At 41.9% G+C, this 17,842-nt stretch overlaps 2 protein-coding genes across 2 annotated transcripts; one reads left to right on the forward strand and one right to left on the reverse strand.

Annotated features, from left to right (window-relative positions):
* Nucleotides 1–10,323: 10,323 nt before the first annotated feature.
* On the forward strand, nucleotides 10,324–12,277 carry LOC130088064 (glutathione S-transferase theta-3-like). The gene is made up of 3 exons (XM_056254664.1): nucleotides 10,324–10,335; nucleotides 11,806–11,976; nucleotides 12,143–12,277. The coding sequence occupies exons 1-3, from the start codon at nucleotides 10,324–10,326 to the stop codon at nucleotides 12,275–12,277; spliced, it is 318 nt and encodes a 105-aa protein (XP_056110639.1).
* A 1,825-nt stretch (nucleotides 12,278–14,102) lies between these two features.
* On the reverse strand, nucleotides 14,103–17,443 carry gstt2 (glutathione S-transferase theta 2). Its single transcript, XM_056254782.1, has 5 exons — nucleotides 17,277–17,443; nucleotides 16,977–17,064; nucleotides 16,691–16,841; nucleotides 15,486–15,662; nucleotides 14,103–14,665 (listed from the first exon to the last, which is right to left on the reverse strand). The coding sequence occupies exons 1-5, from the start codon at nucleotides 17,398–17,400 to the stop codon at nucleotides 14,519–14,521; spliced, it is 687 nt and encodes a 228-aa protein (XP_056110757.1). The 5' UTR covers nucleotides 17,401–17,443; the 3' UTR covers nucleotides 14,103–14,518.
* Between the last annotated feature and the right edge of the window lie 399 nt (nucleotides 17,444–17,842).

Genomic DNA, 17,842 nt, shown 5'->3' on the forward strand with positions numbered 1-17,842 from the left:
TTTCAAACGACAAAAAATATTAAAGAAAATACAAATAAAGCATGACATTGAGCAAACTGCATATGTCAGACATATCATTGATCCCATAAGGCAGAGTTCTTCAACCCTGTTCCTGGGGACCCACTGTCCTGCAGAGTTCGCTCCAACCCTAATCAAACACACCAGAGCCAGCTAATCAAGCTCTTCAGGATCACTTGAAAATCACAGGCAGGTGTGCTGAAGCAGGTTGGAAATAACCTCTATTATAAATAATTGTGAAATTGTATTGTTTTGAAGAGGGAGACTGTCTACAGTTACCGTTTTAGAGAATCTAAACAATGTCATGAGCTTCATCAAAGGAGTCAGAGAGAGAGCACTGCACTCGACTCCTCCAGCTCAGCAGTTTGGGTCTGTTCTTCAGAATGTCCCTATCTTATCTGTTTGGTAACCATAGGACCTCATTTAGGACAAAAGCCATCACAAAATGACATTTCTTAAGTGGAGAAATGGATAGGAAAAGGGTAGCCTATTACAGAAGCATCCTAACTGCACAAAAAATCCTAAAAACTGTCTTATCTTTAGGACAACCCCAATGGTGTCCTAACTTCAAAATTATTTGAAAGCCAACTGTAAAAATCACATAATAATAGCCCTGTCTGAGAATGGCGTCACATTTATTAATGATACAAGATGATGAACAGCGATGTTTGATGGTGGAAAGACTTTGTGAAAACCCCAAGATGATGAACAGCGATGTTTGATGGTGGAAAGACTTTGTGAAAACCCATGGGATGTTCTGCAATTTGACCAAAAAAATAATTACAGACTCCTATGAAATGAAAGGATTATGCTTTGCCTTTTCTACCAAGCTTATCAAAACTTCACTTAATGAAAAGCACCACTAATTTTGTTTCTCCATTCTGTTTTACTTCACAGCAGCTGTTTGCGCGTTGTGGTTGCTCGGTAACCGACCTGAGAGTTGATTACCGAACTCGATAGAGGGGTTTAAGATTTCCTAACTACAGATAAGATGAGATTTTGTAAAAAAAGGAAAAGAATCTCAGTTGTAACTGGCAAAGCGTCATAGACAAATCATTTCCAGAGGGGCGTCACCAACGGGCGTCGCGGATGGACCTAAAACCAATCAGAGCGATGAAGGAGATGACGTATGCAGAGCGGCGGAGAAACATCCCCGAGTGTTGTTCTTTGCTCGGTTTTTAACAAAAAGGAAACGTTCAAATCGCTTAAAACAGACGCGATAGCTGATTCGAACGAGCGGCTACAAAATCTGCTTCAAAATCCCAGCGCTGTCGTCATCGTGCAAAGCCCGCCCCAACGTTTCTGATTGGTGCCTCGATTTCGACGGATTGGAAATGGGCTTGAATGAGCTCTTTGCCAGACTAACTTTCAGAGCAAATCTAAATTTGCTGGAAGTTGTGTGGGTTTTCCCAGGCTAATAAGAATCCTAAATCAACTTAAAATTTGCTTCTGTAATACGAATTTGTGAAAAATTCTTAATTAACTTTTCAGATCTTAACTTAAGACTTAAGATAGAAAGTTTCTGTAATACGCCCCCTGGGTGTTATATTTGACAGCAACTTTATTTGACTACAAAGTATCGCTACTGACCTATAAGGCCCTAAATGGTTTAGCTCCTGAATATTTAACGATCTTCTCGCCCTACAATCCATCACGCTCTTTAAGATCAAAAAACTCTGGACTTGTCTTTAGGTTGTATAGAATATCTAAGTCCATTAATGGAGAGAGATTGTTTTCGTATTTGGCTCCTAAACTCTGGAATAGCCTTCTTGATAATGTTCTTTCTTGATAATGATAAAATATAGAAATATTTGCCATAGTGGCACAGTACGTAGGCTCCTCTCCACCAACACCCACCCCCACCTCCCTCTCTCTCTCTCTCTCTCTCTCTCTCTCTCTCTCTCTGTATACAAGGTGTTCGTACCAACTGTCAGTACTAGCTGGGACATCCCGAAATTTAGTGGAATTTAAGACATGTCCTGCACGGTACACCGTGGTCCCGTATCAAACCCTTATCAAACCCCGTATCAGACCTGAATGGTCTGATGACTCTCGATTTCTGTTGAGACATTCAGATGGTAGAGTCAGAACTTGGCGTAAACAGAATGAGAACATGGATCCATCATGCCTTGTTACCACTGTGCAGGCTGGTGGTGGTGGTGTAATGATGTGGGTGATGTTTTCTTGGCACATTTCAAATTGGTTTCTTGAACATGACAATGAGTTCACTGTACTAAAATGGCCCCCACAGTCACCAGATCTCAACCCAATAAAGCATCTTTGGGATGTGGTGGAACGGGAGGCTTCGTGCCCTGGATGTGCATCCCACAAATCTCCATCAACTGCAAGATGCTATCCTATCCTATCAATATGGGCCAACATTTCTAAAGAATGCTTTCAGCAGCTTGTTGAATCAATGCCACGTAGAATTAAGGCAGTTCTGAAGGCGAAAAGGGGTCAAACACCGTATTAGTATGGTGTTCCTAATAATCCTTTAGGTGAGTGTAAGTCACATGATCCGCAAACATGTAAGTCACATGACTACCAAGTTGTCCACATAGCATGCTCGCAAGTGCTGATGGTATTCCCCACCGCTTTAGTAAATAAAGATTTAGTTTGAACATTTTATAACCTGGATGTTTTAGAAAATCATGAATTTCATGTACATACACAGCTTTATATGTTAGTGTTTCTGGTTTCTCCTTGTGTTTCCTCCAAAATCCAAAGACATGGAGGACAGGTGAATTGGAGAACGTCCTCCCCTGGATCTATAATATTTGTCTAAGATTACACAAATGCTGTGTTCAAAATTGCCTCCTATACCCCCATTCACTATTCCCTACATTACTCCACTAATATAGTCCAGTTAAAGGAGTGAATGAATTCGGACACTGAGTGCACTGGAAGGGCTGCCGCTTTTCCATAGTTTGTGCTTACTTTAATAATTTGAAACAGCATACTGGCAGATCCAGTAGTAATGAAAAGATTTATATTGAACTCTGCCAAACTATAGCATATAAACCTTAATTAAACAATGTAATAACAAATTAAATCAAATTTTGTTGGTAGTCATGTGACTTACATGTTTGCGCATCATGTTATTTATTTGCATATTTGCTAGAGCTCCTTCTTTGTTTTCACAACTGAAGATGGTGTTTGGATGAACGCTGTCTTGTCCTTTCTTTTTATGTAGTCCAGTGATTTTGAAATAAAGAGTTTGTTTGTACACTGTGTACTATACCGTGTGAAAGGATTTAAGATGGGGAGGGAGAGGGAGGGCTAAGGGTTTGATAGAGGACTACGATGTACCGTGCAGGACATGTCTTAAATTCCACTAAATTTCGGTATGTCCCTGCTATTGGCAGTTGGCATGTACACCATAAGAGAGGGGGGGAGGGGGTGGAGAGGAGCCTACGTAATGTGCCATTATGGCAAAAAATGTCTATATTTTATCCTCTCCATAATACACAACTATATGTTTCAGTTTCACGCATAAATATTGTGGCTCTTGTGCGGTTGTGGAATGTTGACTTTTGTGAATGACAGGAATATGCAGCCAATGGGAATACAGCATCTCAGACCGATATTCCATTCCTTTCTCTCTGGTACACCTGGTAATGAGCATTTTCGTCAATACGATCACAAGTGGACAACGCTGAATACAGGTGTAAACGGGGTTCAACCACTTCCAGAGGTAGTTCGAAATCACATTAGACCGGATTGCTATCATAGTGTAGATGCTCGTGACAAAATACCACCTACTCTTCACCTACCGACCTAATAATGCATAAACATTATAGGAAGCGTGCTAGCCAGACGGGATTTAAACTTTGTTCGCTGAAGACCTAAGTTTTGTTTGTAGGTGAAAAATGTACCAAGCACAATGTTCTCTCGCCATTCCTGATTTCTAGCACACTTACTTTGTTCGGCGGTTCTCAGAGCAGAAACGAAAGCTGCTGTTCTCCGTATGTTTTCCCGTTGTCTCCGTTCGCATTCATATGTCACTTTCATCCATTCGATTAAAAGATCTAAAAAAAAAACATACATTTAACCTCCTCTCGAAGAAATCAGGACACAAGTGGTTGAAAGTGGACAAAAGAGACAGATTAAAACACCAGTTGTAAACAGGTATGTGTCTCCCTCGTCTACTTGTGATCCGATTGACCAAAACGCATCTTAATGAAGGTTTAAGTTACAAAGTTGGGGAGAAGCACGTTCAAGTAATCAACCAATCAGCACAAGAGAAAGCTGGTATAAATATAGCCTTCCCTCACCTCTGTCCCATGATAGTTTCACAGCATCCCTCCACCACCACATCGCTGGTTTTCTTTCCCAGTCAAGGAGGGGAGTACTCTGGGCTCGGGCCAAATGTCTGAGCTTGAAACCCTTGCCCGGACAGAATGCCAAAATAAGTATAACTTAAAATAACTCATGAAATACCAGCTGTGAACAGGGCTTCAATCTGTGCCAACTGTCCTGTACTAGCTTGGACGTCCTGTGATTTAGCTTTAAGAACACCCTGGTGGTCCCGTATCAAAATATCAGTCACATCACAACGACACACACACCCCTTCCCCACAGCCAGAGCCCTATTTAAGAGGCAAAGCGACTGAGGGATCCCAAACAGGAAGACTTGATCCTATACAGAAGAAGTCACACTTACACTTCACAATGGTTGGAAGACAGGCAGTGAAAGCGTACTTAGATCTCGTGTCTCAGGCCTGCAGGGCTGTGCTAATATTCCTCAAAGACAACAAAATCCCACATACGGTGGAAAACATTGCGATACGAAAAGGTGAGCAGCATTATTGTGAGTGTGTTCTTCAGTTGAGGATTTAGAGTTGTCTTGGATGCATTTCTCGACTTCAGATGGAATGAATCCAAACCTGTACAAAAGTTATGCTGCATATACAGTAATCTGTTAAACCTAATTTCATTAGTTGAATTTTAACCTTCACAACTTTAATGTCCTTGAACTTGAACCTCCAGGACAGCATAAGACACCTGAGTTCACCAAACTCAACCCCATGCAGAAACTGCCAGTGCTGGAGGACAATGGATTTGTTCTTACTGAGAGGTAAAGAGAAAGAGTGTAGCCAGAAAAATGTAGATGAAACGTTTGGTTAAAAGAACAAATGAAAGTCAGGAGAGAAAGCTGGAGAGATTAGGGATTTTAAACTATGAGGACAAGTGAACTCTTGTACAGCTGTATTATCAGTAGTATTTCCTAAATGTTTTATTATTGGTTTTAGCTATTATTACTAGTAGTATTTTACTTTACTCTTATTAAAATTTGAATTATTATTATTAGGGATGTAACGATACCCTCATGTCACGATTCGATACATATCACGATACGATGTTATTACGACATTTTAAAATTGTTTACTATTTATTAAAATGCTAAATTTGGTTTTACATTGGGGGTGTAAATGAATAGGCTGGTAATCCAACAATGCACAGGACAATGGTGACACCAGAATATAAATATTCATGATTCTGAAGCTGAAAACAGAATTATTTTAGACGAATGCTTGCACTTTGTCACTGACTAGATATATTAAAAATAAAACTTTTTACTGGTAACATAAGACATTTGGCATTATCAGGACCCACAAATATTCCCCCATTGCATTATTATTAACATTAGTAGTTTAATGTAGTACTTTTTATTTCAGGTGAACTATCCATGATACATTGTCACCATCCACGATACATATTGATGCATTTTTGTATTGCGATATATTGTGACACGATATATTGTTACACCCCTAATTATTATTAATTTCTCCCCTCTGTCACTGGGACTGCTGGGAAGTGTGGTAAGAGCTGGTGAAGTCTGTTTTGCATGTTTTTTATTTGTATGTGAATTTGTTCTATTCGGTCTGTTCTATTCGGAGTCAGAATGACACAAGGCTGAATAAATTATGACAAAATGTATTAATACATAATTTGGTGAAATATTCCCCCAAGCTCTTGTTTTCTGTCACAGTGACGCCATATTGAAGTATCTGGCGACAGCCTATAATGTCCCTGATCACTGGTACCCCAAACTGCCAGAGAAGAGAGCGCGAGTGGATGAATACACAGCCTGGAATCATGCAAATACAAGCACGCACATTTCCTCAGTCTTCCTGCATGAGGTATATGGTTTGATATGTGGCCAGTTGACATGATATCCCCTTAACTGTCACCGTCCCGCTACCGGGACGCCTAAGTTTACTTCACTATATTACTATTAAATCCTAATATAATCATGACAAACTATATATCGTTGGAAAGGTCTAGGACCCTAAATAGATATTTCACCACTGTTTTTTGTTACAAATTATGTAGGAACAAAAATAGATTAATTTATGACAAGAGTGCTTTTCAAAAAATCTACATATAACAGGAGTTATGGCCTTTGTCACAAAAAGTCGACACACACACTTTTAATAATTGAAAGTTTGGTTTTCATGCTTACATTTTACAACAAAACATATAAACTAGTATTTGTCCATAAAAAAATAATATTAATTAATTAAATAATATTATCCTCTAAAAAGTATTATATACACTCACCGGCCACTTTATAAGGTACACCTGTCCAACTGCTCGTTAACACTTAATTTCTAAGCAGCCAATCACATGGCGGCAACTCAGTGCATTTAGGCATGTAGACATGGTCAAGACAATCTCCTGCAGTTCAAACCGAGCATCAGTATGGGGAAGAAAGGTGATTTGAGTGACTTTGAACGTGGCATGATTGTTGGTGCCAGAAGGGCTGGTCTGAGTATTTCAGAAACTGCTAATCTACTGGGATTTTCACGCACAACCATCTCTAGGGTTTACAGAGAATGGTCCGAAAAAGAAAAAACATCCAGTGAGCGGCAGTTCTGTGGGCGGAAATGCCTTGTTGATGCCAGAGGTCAGAGGAGAATGGCCAGACTGGTTCGAGCTGATAGAAGGGCAACAGTGACTGAAATAACCACTCGTTACAACCGAGGTATGCAGCAAAGCATTTGTGAAGCCACAACACGCACAACCTTGAGGCGGATGGGCTACAACAGCAGAAGACTCCACCGGGTACCACTCATCTCCACTACAAATAGGAAAAAGAGGCTACAATTTGCAAGAGCTCACCAAAATTGAACAGTTGAAGACTGGAAAAATGTTGCCTGGTCTGATGAGTCTCGATTTCTGTTGAGACATTCAGATGTTAGAGTCAGAATTTGGCGTAAACAGAATGAGAAAATGGAACCATCATGCCTTGTTACCACTGTGCAGGCTGGTGGTGGTGGTGTAATGGTGTGGGGGATGTTTTCCTGGCACACTTTAGGCCCCTTAGTGCCAATTGGGCATCGTTTAAATGCCACGGCCTACCTGAGCATTGTTTCTGACCATGTCCATCCCTTTATGGCCACCATGTACCCATCCTCTGATGGCTACTTCCACCATGTCACAAAGCTCTAATCATTTCAAATTGGTTTCTTGAACATGACAATGAGTTCACTGTACTAAAATGGCCTCCACAGTCACCAGATCTCAACCCAATAGAGCATCTTTGGGATGTGGTGGTACGGGAGATTCGCATCATGGATGTGCAGCCGACAAATCTGCGGCAACTGTGTGATGCCATCATGTCAATATGGACCAAACTCCCTGAGGAATGCTTCCAGCACCTTGTTGAATCTATGCCACGAAGAATTGAGGCAGTTCTGAAGGCAAAAGGGGGTCCAACCCGTTACTAGCATGGGGTACCTAATAAAGTGGCCGGTGAGTGTATATACGTATATATATATATATGTGATGAGGTTCAGTGTTTGAGGAAGGAAGAAGACAGGGGTCAGCGTGACTGGGACTCGTGATTTATTTATAGAACAAAGAAAAACAAGAGAGGCACGCTAAAGCGCATTTACCGTGTCACTTACGTGACACAGCACAACATCAAACAGAATCAAAAACAGAATCAAACAGACGGCGTTTCTCGGCTCTGCACGCAAGTTCCCAGTCCAGCTCTCTCTCTCTCTCGCTCGTTCCCGCTGGCTTTTATCCAGTCTCTCCGCGCCAATCACTGCAATCAGACACAGACCGGGGGGGAGGAGGCGCCCGTCCGGGTCTTGCCACCACTCTTTTTTTTTCCCATGCCTCGGTTTGTGTTGGTCGGCCCCGAAACAAAAACACTCAAGTGTACAACTCTTAGATCAAATGCCTCGGGTCCGCCCCGGCGGACCTGAACCCCCCTTCGGTGAAAAACGAGTGGCGAGAGTTGCAACCCTGACGGGTACCCGTAGGCTCCGGAAGGAGACCGTTCGGACTGTTACGAACACATCAGGTCGTCTACGAGTCATTTAGCACCGGGTTCTCCACAAACTTGAGGTGCGATAAGGGGGAGAGGGGCGACGCTCTTTCGGCCGACCCCCGGTTACGGACGGCCTTCCTCGCCAGCCCCTGGGGGAGCCGGCTATCCGGGACAAACAAAGTCCCGCGGCGCTGCGGTATCGTTCCTTCTAGGTGGGATTCTGACTTAGAGGCGTTCAGTCATCCCGCAGATGGTAGCTTCGCACCAGTGGCTCCTCAGCCAAGCACACGCACCAAATGTCTGAACCTGCGGTTCCTCTCGTACTGAGCAGGATTACTATTGCAATGACACGGACATCAGTAGGGTAAAACTGACCTGTCTCACGACGGTCTAACGATCTGTAGGAGAAAGGGGAGAGAAAAGTTAGGAGCATGCAAGAGCAGTCCGCCACATAGAGCAGCCTTTATCTGAGTTAAAGCCCGCTGGCACTGCTCCGTCCACTGGACCGTATCTGGTACCTCCTTTTTAGTTAGATCAGTCAGCGGGCTGGCGAGGTCCGAAAAATTAGGCACAAACCTTCTATAATATCCCGCCAGCACCAGGAACTGTCTAACCTCCTTTTTGGTCTTGGGCCTTGGACAGGTTGCAACTGGTTCCGTCTTGTCAATTTGGGGACGCACCTGTCCATGACCCAAGTGGAAGCCCAGATATCTCACTTCCACACGCCCAACTGCACACTTCTTCGGGTTGGTCGTGAGCCCGGCTCTTCTCAGCGTCTTCAGGACAGCCCGCAAATGCTGCATATGACGCTGGCAGTTGTTACTGTAGATGATGATATCATCCAAGTAGGCAGCAGCAGCGTGCGGCCGGAGAATTCTGTCCATCAGATGCTGAAAGGTTGCTGGAGCCCTGAACAAGCTGAAAGGAAGGGTGACGAATTTGTGTAATCCAAACGGCGTTGTGAAAGCTGTTTTTTCTTTAGACATGGGAGACAAGGGGATCTGCCAATATCCCTTTGTTAAATCCAGTGTCGAATAAAAGTGAGCAGTACCCAGCCGATCAAGCAATTCGTCAACCCGTTGCATTGGATAAGCGTCAAATTTCGACACAGCGTTCACCTTGCGGTAGTCCACACAGAATCGGACCGAGCCGTCGGTTTTAGGTACCAAAACTATCGTGCTCGCCCAGTCACTGTTGGACTCTTCCATGTCTAGCATTGCCTCTAATTTGCTCTGAACCACCTTTTTTGTGTGTTCAGGCAAGCGATACGGCCGGCTGCGAACGACCACGCCCGGCTCTGTCTCAATGTGGTGCTGAATGAGATCCGTCCGACCAGGTAGGGGTGAGAACACATCAGCAAATTCAGCTTGTAAATTCTTGACATCAGTGAGCTGGGAGGGTGAGAGGTGGTCTCCTCCAGGGGCCAGGGCGAGAGATTGAGGTTTTAGGCACGCCTCTGGCCCGAGATCATCCTCTCCACTCACCACCGTCGCCAGCATCACTGATTCGGCCTCACTCCACTTTTTCAGGAGGTTGAGGTGATATATTTGATGTGCCCCGCCCCTATCTGTTCGGATTACCTCAGTTGAGATTAGTTGAGATCTCCAACTCGCCGTGTGACCTCGAAGGGCCCTTGCCACTTTGCGAGTAATTTCGAAGTAGAAGTAGGGAGTAACACAAGCACTTTATCTCCCGGTGCAAATTGACGAAGTCTAGTTCCCCGGTTGTACAGCCGATTCTGTTTGTCCTGGGCCTGTAACAAATTCTCCATTGATAGCTGCCCCAAAGTGTGGAGTTTTGTTCTCAGGTCCAGGACATATTGAATTTCGTTCTTGCTAGTCGAAGGCCCGTCCTCCCAAGTTTCCCTAAGGATGTCTAACACCCCACGGGGCTGACGTCCGTAGAGAAGCTTGAAAGGAGGAAACCCCGTGGAGGCTTGGGGGACCTCGCGTACAGCGAACAAGAGGGGTTCTAGCTACTTATCCCAATTTTTGGCATCTTCCCGTACAAACTTTCGAATCATGGATTTCAACGTGCGATTAAATCGTTCCACCAGGCCGTCTGTTTGTGGGTGATAGACGCTGGTGCGAATCGATTTAATACCCAACAATTCGTAAAGTTCGCGAATGGTTCGTGACATAAATGCCGTGCCCTGATCAGTGAGAATCTCTTTCGGGATTCCCACCCAGGAGATTAACTGAAACAGTGCGCCCGCGATGCTTTTAGCGGAAATACGGAGCGGCACTGCTTCAGGGTATCGCGTTGCGTAATCTACCATGACTAAAGCAAAGCGATGCCCACATGCAGACCGTTCTAATGGCCCGATGAGGTCCATACCAATTCGTTCGAAGGGGACCTGCATTAATGGGAGGGGGCACAAAGGTGCTTTTCGGTTGCCCGGTGGATTCACCAACTGACATTCACGACAAGACGCGCACCACTTGGGGAGGACGGAATCAAACAGACGGCGTTTCTCGGCTCAGCACGCGAGTTCCCAGTCCAGCTCTCTCTCTCTCTCTCTCTCTCTCTCTCTCTCGTTCCCGCTGGCTTTTATCCAGTCTCTCCGCTCCAATCACTGCAATCAGACACAGGTGTTACTTACCGCTCGGCTCCCGCCTCTCTCTCCCGCTACAGACTTCGCTGAACCAAGCCCCCCTCGCCACAATATATATATAATCCTCTAAAATATAATATTACCTTTTTTATCGCCTTTTTTTTACATCACATATTTCAGTAGTTGTCATAAATTAGGTATCATTCGAAAGCTTACAAACTCAGAATTCATCCTGTGAAAACCGTTTTGAAATTGGACGTTGTGTTACCATAGAAACCGTACTCTAAATTATTTTATCGGGCTCCTCCCCTTTTGGGTGTCGTCATGTTTCATAATTTATGATCAAAACCTTTTCTAATCTTGACAAAACACATATTGTCAGAAAGATCTGAGTCTCAAGGTTCCATATTTTGTGACAGAAGTGATATATGGACAGAAATGTATTAATTTGTTATGGCAGAATGCATACAATTAAATTCAATGAAATGTATGTCACCCGGTGGCTATTTTTGGTATTAGGCCTAAACAAATTTTTGTGATATCAACTTTAAATTTGGAACACAACTTGGTTAGATATATGACTTTGATTTTATAGTAATTTTAGAGTAAAAAATATTTTGTAAAATACATATTTTATAAAAATGAAAAAATATTAAGTACAGTATATTTGATTTAATGTAAGTTTAAACTTTTTCATACTTTCATTTTAAATATATATAATCTGCAATAATCCGCTGAGTGTTTTCTTTAAAACAAGACAAAACTTCGGTCTACATTCCAAAGCATTCTTGAATTACAACCATTTAAGTCTGAATAGTGCATTTTAACGTCCATTCTCAAAAAGGGGGGTGACAGAAAGCGGTGATGCTATTCTTCATCTAAAACTATTTGAAACAACATTAACCTGTTTCATTCTGGCAGACTTCATAGGTTTTTTATCACTGCACAGGTTTTACTGCCACGCATGGGGCTGCCAAATCCAGAGATGCTTGAAAAGGCGCTATCAGACCTGGACGGCACGCTAGACAAGCTGGAAAACATGTTTCTGAAGAGACAGCCCTTCCTGTGCGGTGATGACATATCATTGGCTGACTTGTTAGCAGTTTGTGAGCTCATGCAGGTACATACTTAGTTGCTAAACATACTGTGAATGTTTACACAGACCAGTTAAAAGGACCTCTTTAATAAATTATTACCTGTCTTAGTTCACATGGTGTTGAAATGTTTGGAGAAGTCAAAGCTATAGGGCTAAAGATCTTTAAAATGCGTTCACTTGTCTCTTTCAGCCCCTGTGCGGCGGGAGGGACATTCTGGAGAACAGACCCAAACTGCTAAACTGGAGGAGTCGAGTCCAGTCCTCTCTCTCTTACTCCTTTGATGAAGGTCATGACGTTGTCTACCGTTTCAGAGAATCTACCTAAACACCCCTAAACTGTCTCCCTATTTCCCTATCCAATCCGTAAAGATTTATTTCACAACTATTCATAATTAACATGGCAAAGTGTTTACCTTATGGGATCAATTGTGTATTTTTGCCTTTTGCAAGTCTTTTTGTTAGGAAGGTTTTCTAAATGAATTAATGCTATGGTTTGCAATGATACATTTTCTCTCAAAAGCAAAGTATAACATGTAAATATAGTAATGTTGGCAACAACAAAAACAACTGTACAAATATTTATATAATAAAGTAGTAGAGTGTCAGACATTCTGGATGAATATGCATTGTAAGATTTTCCAAAAAATAGACAAATGAAAATCAGACTCAAGTGTTGTCGGATTATCTTTAAGTGACTGGAATGATATACACTGAACAAAATTATAAAAGCAACACTTTTGTTTTTGCCCCCATTTTTCATGAGCTGAACTCAAAGATCTAAGAATTTTTCTATGTACATAAAAGGTCTATTTCTCTCAAATATTGTTCACACATCTGTCTAAATCTGTGTTAGTGAGCACTTCTCCTTTGCCGAGATAATCCATCCACCTCACAGGTGTGGCATATCAAGACGCTGATTAGACAGCAGGATTATTGCACAGGTGTGCCTTAGGCTGGCCACAATAAAAGGCCACTCTAAAATGTGCAGTTTTATCACACAGCACAATGCCACAGATGTCGCAAGTTTTGAGGGAGCGTGCAATTGGCATGCTGACTGCAGGAATGTCCACCAGAGCTGTTGCTCGTGAATTGAATGTTCATTTCTCTACCATAAGCCGTCTCCAAAGGCGTTTCAGAGATTTTGGTAGTACATCCAACCGGCCTCCCAACCGCGTGTAACCACACCAGCCCAGGACCTCCACATCCAGCATCTTCACCTCCAAGATCGTCTGAGACCAGCCACCCGGACAGCTGCTGCAACAATCGGTTCGCATAACCAAAGAATTTCTGCACAAACTGTCAGAAACCGTCTCAGGGAAGATCATCTGCATGCTCGTCGTCCTCATCGGGGTCTCGACCTGACTGCAGTTCGTCGTCGTAAACGACTTGAGTGGGCAAATGCTCACATTCAATGGCATCTGGCACTTTGGAAAGGTGTTCTCTTCACAGATGAATCCCGGTTTTCACTGTACAGGGCAGATGGCAGACAGCGTGTATGGCGTTGTGTGGGTGAGTGGTTTGCTGATGTCAACGTTGTGGAGTGGCCCATGGTGGCGGTGGGGTTATGGTATGGGCAGGCGTATGTTATGGACAACGAACACAGGTGCATTTTATTGATGGCATTTTGAATGCACAGAGATACCGTGACGAGATCCTGAGGCCCATTGTGCCGTTCATCCACGACCATCACCTCATGTTGCAGCATGATAATGCATGGCCCCATGTTGCAAGGTTCTATTTAATTTCAAAAGTCATTGTTTATAATTCAAGAAATATTACAAAATTTTGTAGATGCTGCACTATGCTGCATTTAATCCATGTTGTAATTGCTGCAAATAAAGCTCTGTATGCTTTCTAATCGCTCTCACAGTACTTTGATGCCATACAATGATCGTTCTGCACAGCGCTGCTTCAAGTCAAACACACCTTAAATCTGCAGTGGTCAGGTGGTACAGCGGACATGTGGTACAAGTCGTAGCTCTCAGAAAGTTACGAGTTTACACGCAAGTTCGACAAGCACACAAAGGCTTTTTACAGTTCAGAATCGTTACGGAAATCACGACATGGCGTAAGCGCACCTTTACTACAGTTTGTGTCATAAGTGAATACGATGTGCAACTTTAAGATACAGTTTTGATACAGTTTTAATAAGACATTTTCATAACAGATAGGTAAGGCAGAAGAGCGAGAAGACAACTCATCATTCAAGAGCAAATCTGGGTCTTGATGTTCACAAACATTCATTCTTGTAAATACATATTTGTACCATTTCCTGTCAACAATAAAATGTTTTTACAATTTCTTCTCCTTAGATTATAAAAATGTATTAAATCATCACAAACCATTAAATTTATTCATTTAGCAAACCACGCTACCATTTGTTATATCCAAACTTGTGGATAATATATGCCTCATTTCAAACCCTTTATTAATCAAACATGATATTGAGCAAACTGCATATCCATGTTAGACAGATACATCCTTAATCCCATTAATGTTAATCATATTGAATCAATAGTTTGTGAAATATATCAACTGTATAGAATTAATTGCTGTGATTGATTTTTCACAGTTTAGCTGTGAACTTCTCTCTTAAACGGTAGACAATGTCATGAGCTTCATCAAAGGAGTCCGAGAGAGAGGACTGGACTCGACTCCTCCAGCTCAGCAGTTTGGGTCTGTTCTTCAGAACGTCCCTCCCGCTACCGAGGGGCTGAAAGAGACAATCAAATGATATCAAGGGTCTATTTATGTTTTTACATGTACAATTGTGGATGAATATTCAATTTCATCTTAATGAATGCCTTATTATTATCGAGGACCACAAGCATCTCAGAAATAATAAATATTGAGTCTTTTATGTTGATTTTATTTTTAATTTAAACTATTTATTGATGGATTTATACATTTTTCAATTACTCTTTTTATAGGCCATTAACTCTTTCCCCGCCATTGACGGAAATTTCCGTTATTTATAAGACAATGCTTCCCCGCCATTGACGGAAATGTCAGCTTTCCGTGTTTTCACTGTCATACTTGATGACATTTTCCGAAAGAGTACAGAATCTAAACAGATGAAGAAGAAACAGAAACAAGTAATATCATATGTAAGGAGATGCATATGTAAAATAACGTGATCATCAACATTAAACAGCATATACAGTATAAATCAAAACTGCCTAACGTTACCAAATTGACCCAGGACGAACTATAGGACTAAAGCTTTGGGTGTGTGTTGACTCGATCTACTCCATCTATGTTTTGATCATCGTTCTGAAACAGATGTAGTCTGCGTCAAAAATGCAATTTTCTCAGCTTTTTGCTCAAAATGTTTGTTTTTTTAATGAAACTTATTTTTTCTTGTTCGAGAAGCCGTTTCACTTAGATATACATCCCAATATGGAAGAAAAGTTTGCAACCGTTTCCATTTCATGCTGACTTTAGAAGCTTAAAATTAGGTTTTCTAATAGCAATAACTTGTTCACTATTCACTACATCATTATTTAGTATGTTTAGCAACTCTAAGTATGTACCTGCATGAGCTCACAAACTGCTAACAAGTCAGCCAATGAGATGTCATCACCGCACAGGAAGGGCTGTCTCTTCAGAAACATGTTTTCCAGCTTGTCTAGCGTGCCGTCCAGGTCTGATAACGCCTTTTCGAGCTTTGCAGGATTAGTTGGCTTTCCCGTCATGAGAGGCAGTAAACCCTGTACAGGAAAACAAAACCTATGAAGTCTGCCAGAATTAAATGTTTAAAAGGTAAATTAGGTTTGGATTTAAAAGTAAAAATATTCTTCAATGTATTTTCTCACAGAATATGATAAAAACTGCATTTCTGTCATGCCTCATGACAACTCTCGGAGTGTTTGGCATAGTAATGGATATGTCAGTGTTGATATGTTTGCTCTAGGTGGAATAGATCATCTACACTGCTGTTGATTATTGGACTTGCTACTGCCAATAAATTCATGACATGCTGCTGTGATCAAATAAGACATGCTACTGCTGTTCAATATAGCGTACATGAATCACCCATAGCAGATCTATACAGGTGGAGCTGGGGAAGGTGGAGGGTTTCTGAAAGCACGCTGAAAACTGCTACAGAAAATGCTGACCAGTATTTGAAAGTTGAGCAGCGAGCTCATTGGCTACTGATACGACAGGAACCGATCAGCTGTGCCCTATTGAGAATGATGTAATAATAATAATAATAATAATTCATTACATTTATATAGCGCTTTTCTAGGCACTCAAAGCGCTTCACATGGAAGGGGGAATCTCCTCAACCACCACCAATGTGCAGCATCCACTTGGATGATGCGACGGCAGCCATAGTGCGCCAGAACGCTCACCACACACCAGCTTACTGGTGGAGAGGAGACAGAGTGATGAAGCCAATCAGTGTATATATATATATATGGGGATGATTAGGAGGCCATGATGGACAGAGGCCACTGGGCAAATTTGGCCAGGATGCCGGGGTTACACCCCTACTCTTTCGAAAGACATCCTGGGATTTTTAATGACCACAGAGAGTCAGGACCTCGGTTTAACGTCTCATCCGAAAGACGTTATTGCAAGCAGATTGAGTTAAGGACCTAAGGATCAACCTGCGCCATCTAGAGTTTTATGACAGAACCTTGTATGTATAATAATGTTGTTTTTGATGAAGTATAGCATGTCACATTGCTGTCGCTGCTTTAAATGTCAATTAGCCACATATCATACCCTATACCTCAAGCCAGAAGACTGTGGCAGCATGTAAACGTGTGTTTGCATGATGCCAGGCTGTGTATTCATCCACTCGCGCTCTCTTCTCTGGCAGTTTGGGGTACCAGTGATCAGGGACATTATAGGTTGTCGCCAGATACTTCAATATGGCGTCACTGTGACGATAAATAATAGAATAGGTTAACAATAGAAACAATAATTCAAACTACTGCTACTACTAATAGCAATAATAATTTTAATTTTAATCTCCCAAATGCTCTTTTTTTTCTAACTACGCTCTTTCTCTTTACCTCTCAGTAAGAACAAATCCATTGTCCTCCAACACTGGCACTTTCTGCATGGGGTTGAGTTTGGTGAACTCAGGTGTCTTCTGCTGCCCTACAGTTTCATGTTTAAGGGCATTAAAGTTGTTAATGGTAGAATGTAGAATAAAGTTCAGTAAATTAAGTTTTAGTATAGTTCTGACATAGATACAGGACTATATCGGCAGGATAACCTTTGTACATGCTTGGATTCAAGCCAGCTGGACTTTACAAATGCATTGCACATGCAGCCTCCACTGAACAAATACCACACATAATGCTGCTCACCTTTTCGTATCGCAATGTGTTCCACCGTATGTGGGATTTTGTTGTTTTTCAGGAATATTAGCACAGCCCTGCATGGCTGCGACATGAGATCTAAATAGGCTTTCACTGCCTGTCTTACAGCCATAGTGAGGTGTCAGTGTGTCCCCCTGTATTGACAGAAATACCATGTGTTCCTGCTTTGTCAAGCGTCACTGGTCGATAGTCCAATCACAAGCTGCTTAAAGAAAATTACATGGTGCCTTCCTGCAGGGGGCTCACACACGCTAAACGCATCAAAACAGAGAACGTTCTCAAGACATTTGTTCACTAAATAGGAAATATATATTTAAATATATGTAATTCAAGTATACAAATTGGCATTATCCTCCTGTAATCTCTATAAAACTATATTTTTTAAAAACTCAAGTAATTGTAAACGACAGTTATTGGTCGATTCTTATCAGCGTTGAGAAAAGTAACAAATACCACGTGGAAATACAAAGTTCGTCGCTTCAGTTGAGCTCTGAATAATTTACGCCTGAAAAATTACACTGCGAGACTTTAAATGAAACGTTATCGATTATTAT

This window comes from Rhinichthys klamathensis, unplaced genomic scaffold (genome assembly GCF_029890125.1).
Source record: "Rhinichthys klamathensis goyatoka isolate OS25496 unplaced genomic scaffold, OSU_Roscu_1.1 h1tg000114l_1, whole genome shotgun sequence".
Classification (NCBI taxonomy): Eukaryota; Metazoa; Chordata; class Actinopteri; order Cypriniformes; family Leuciscidae; genus Rhinichthys; species Rhinichthys klamathensis.

What these genes read in the sequence shown, in the direction of transcription:
- LOC130088064 (XM_056254664.1), top strand. An exon ending in CAGTTTGTGAGCTCATGCAG is followed by an intron (nt 11,977 to 12,142) that starts GTACATACTTAG and finishes TGTCTCTTTCAG; the next exon opens with CCCCTGTGCGGCGGGAGGGA.
- gstt2 (XM_056254782.1), bottom strand. Translation starts at nt 17,400, where the DNA reads ATGGCTGTAAGACAGGCAGTGAAAGCCTATTTAGATCTCATGTCGCAG. An exon ending in GGATTTGTTCTTACTGAGAG is followed by an intron (nt 16,842 to 16,976) that starts GTAAAGAGAAAG and finishes TTATCGTCACAG; the next exon opens with TGACGCCATATTGAAGTATC. An exon ending in CCACAGTCTTCTGGCTTGAG is followed by an intron (nt 15,663 to 16,690) that starts GTATAGGGTATG and finishes TTTCCTGTACAG; the next exon opens with GGTTTACTGCCTCTCATGAC.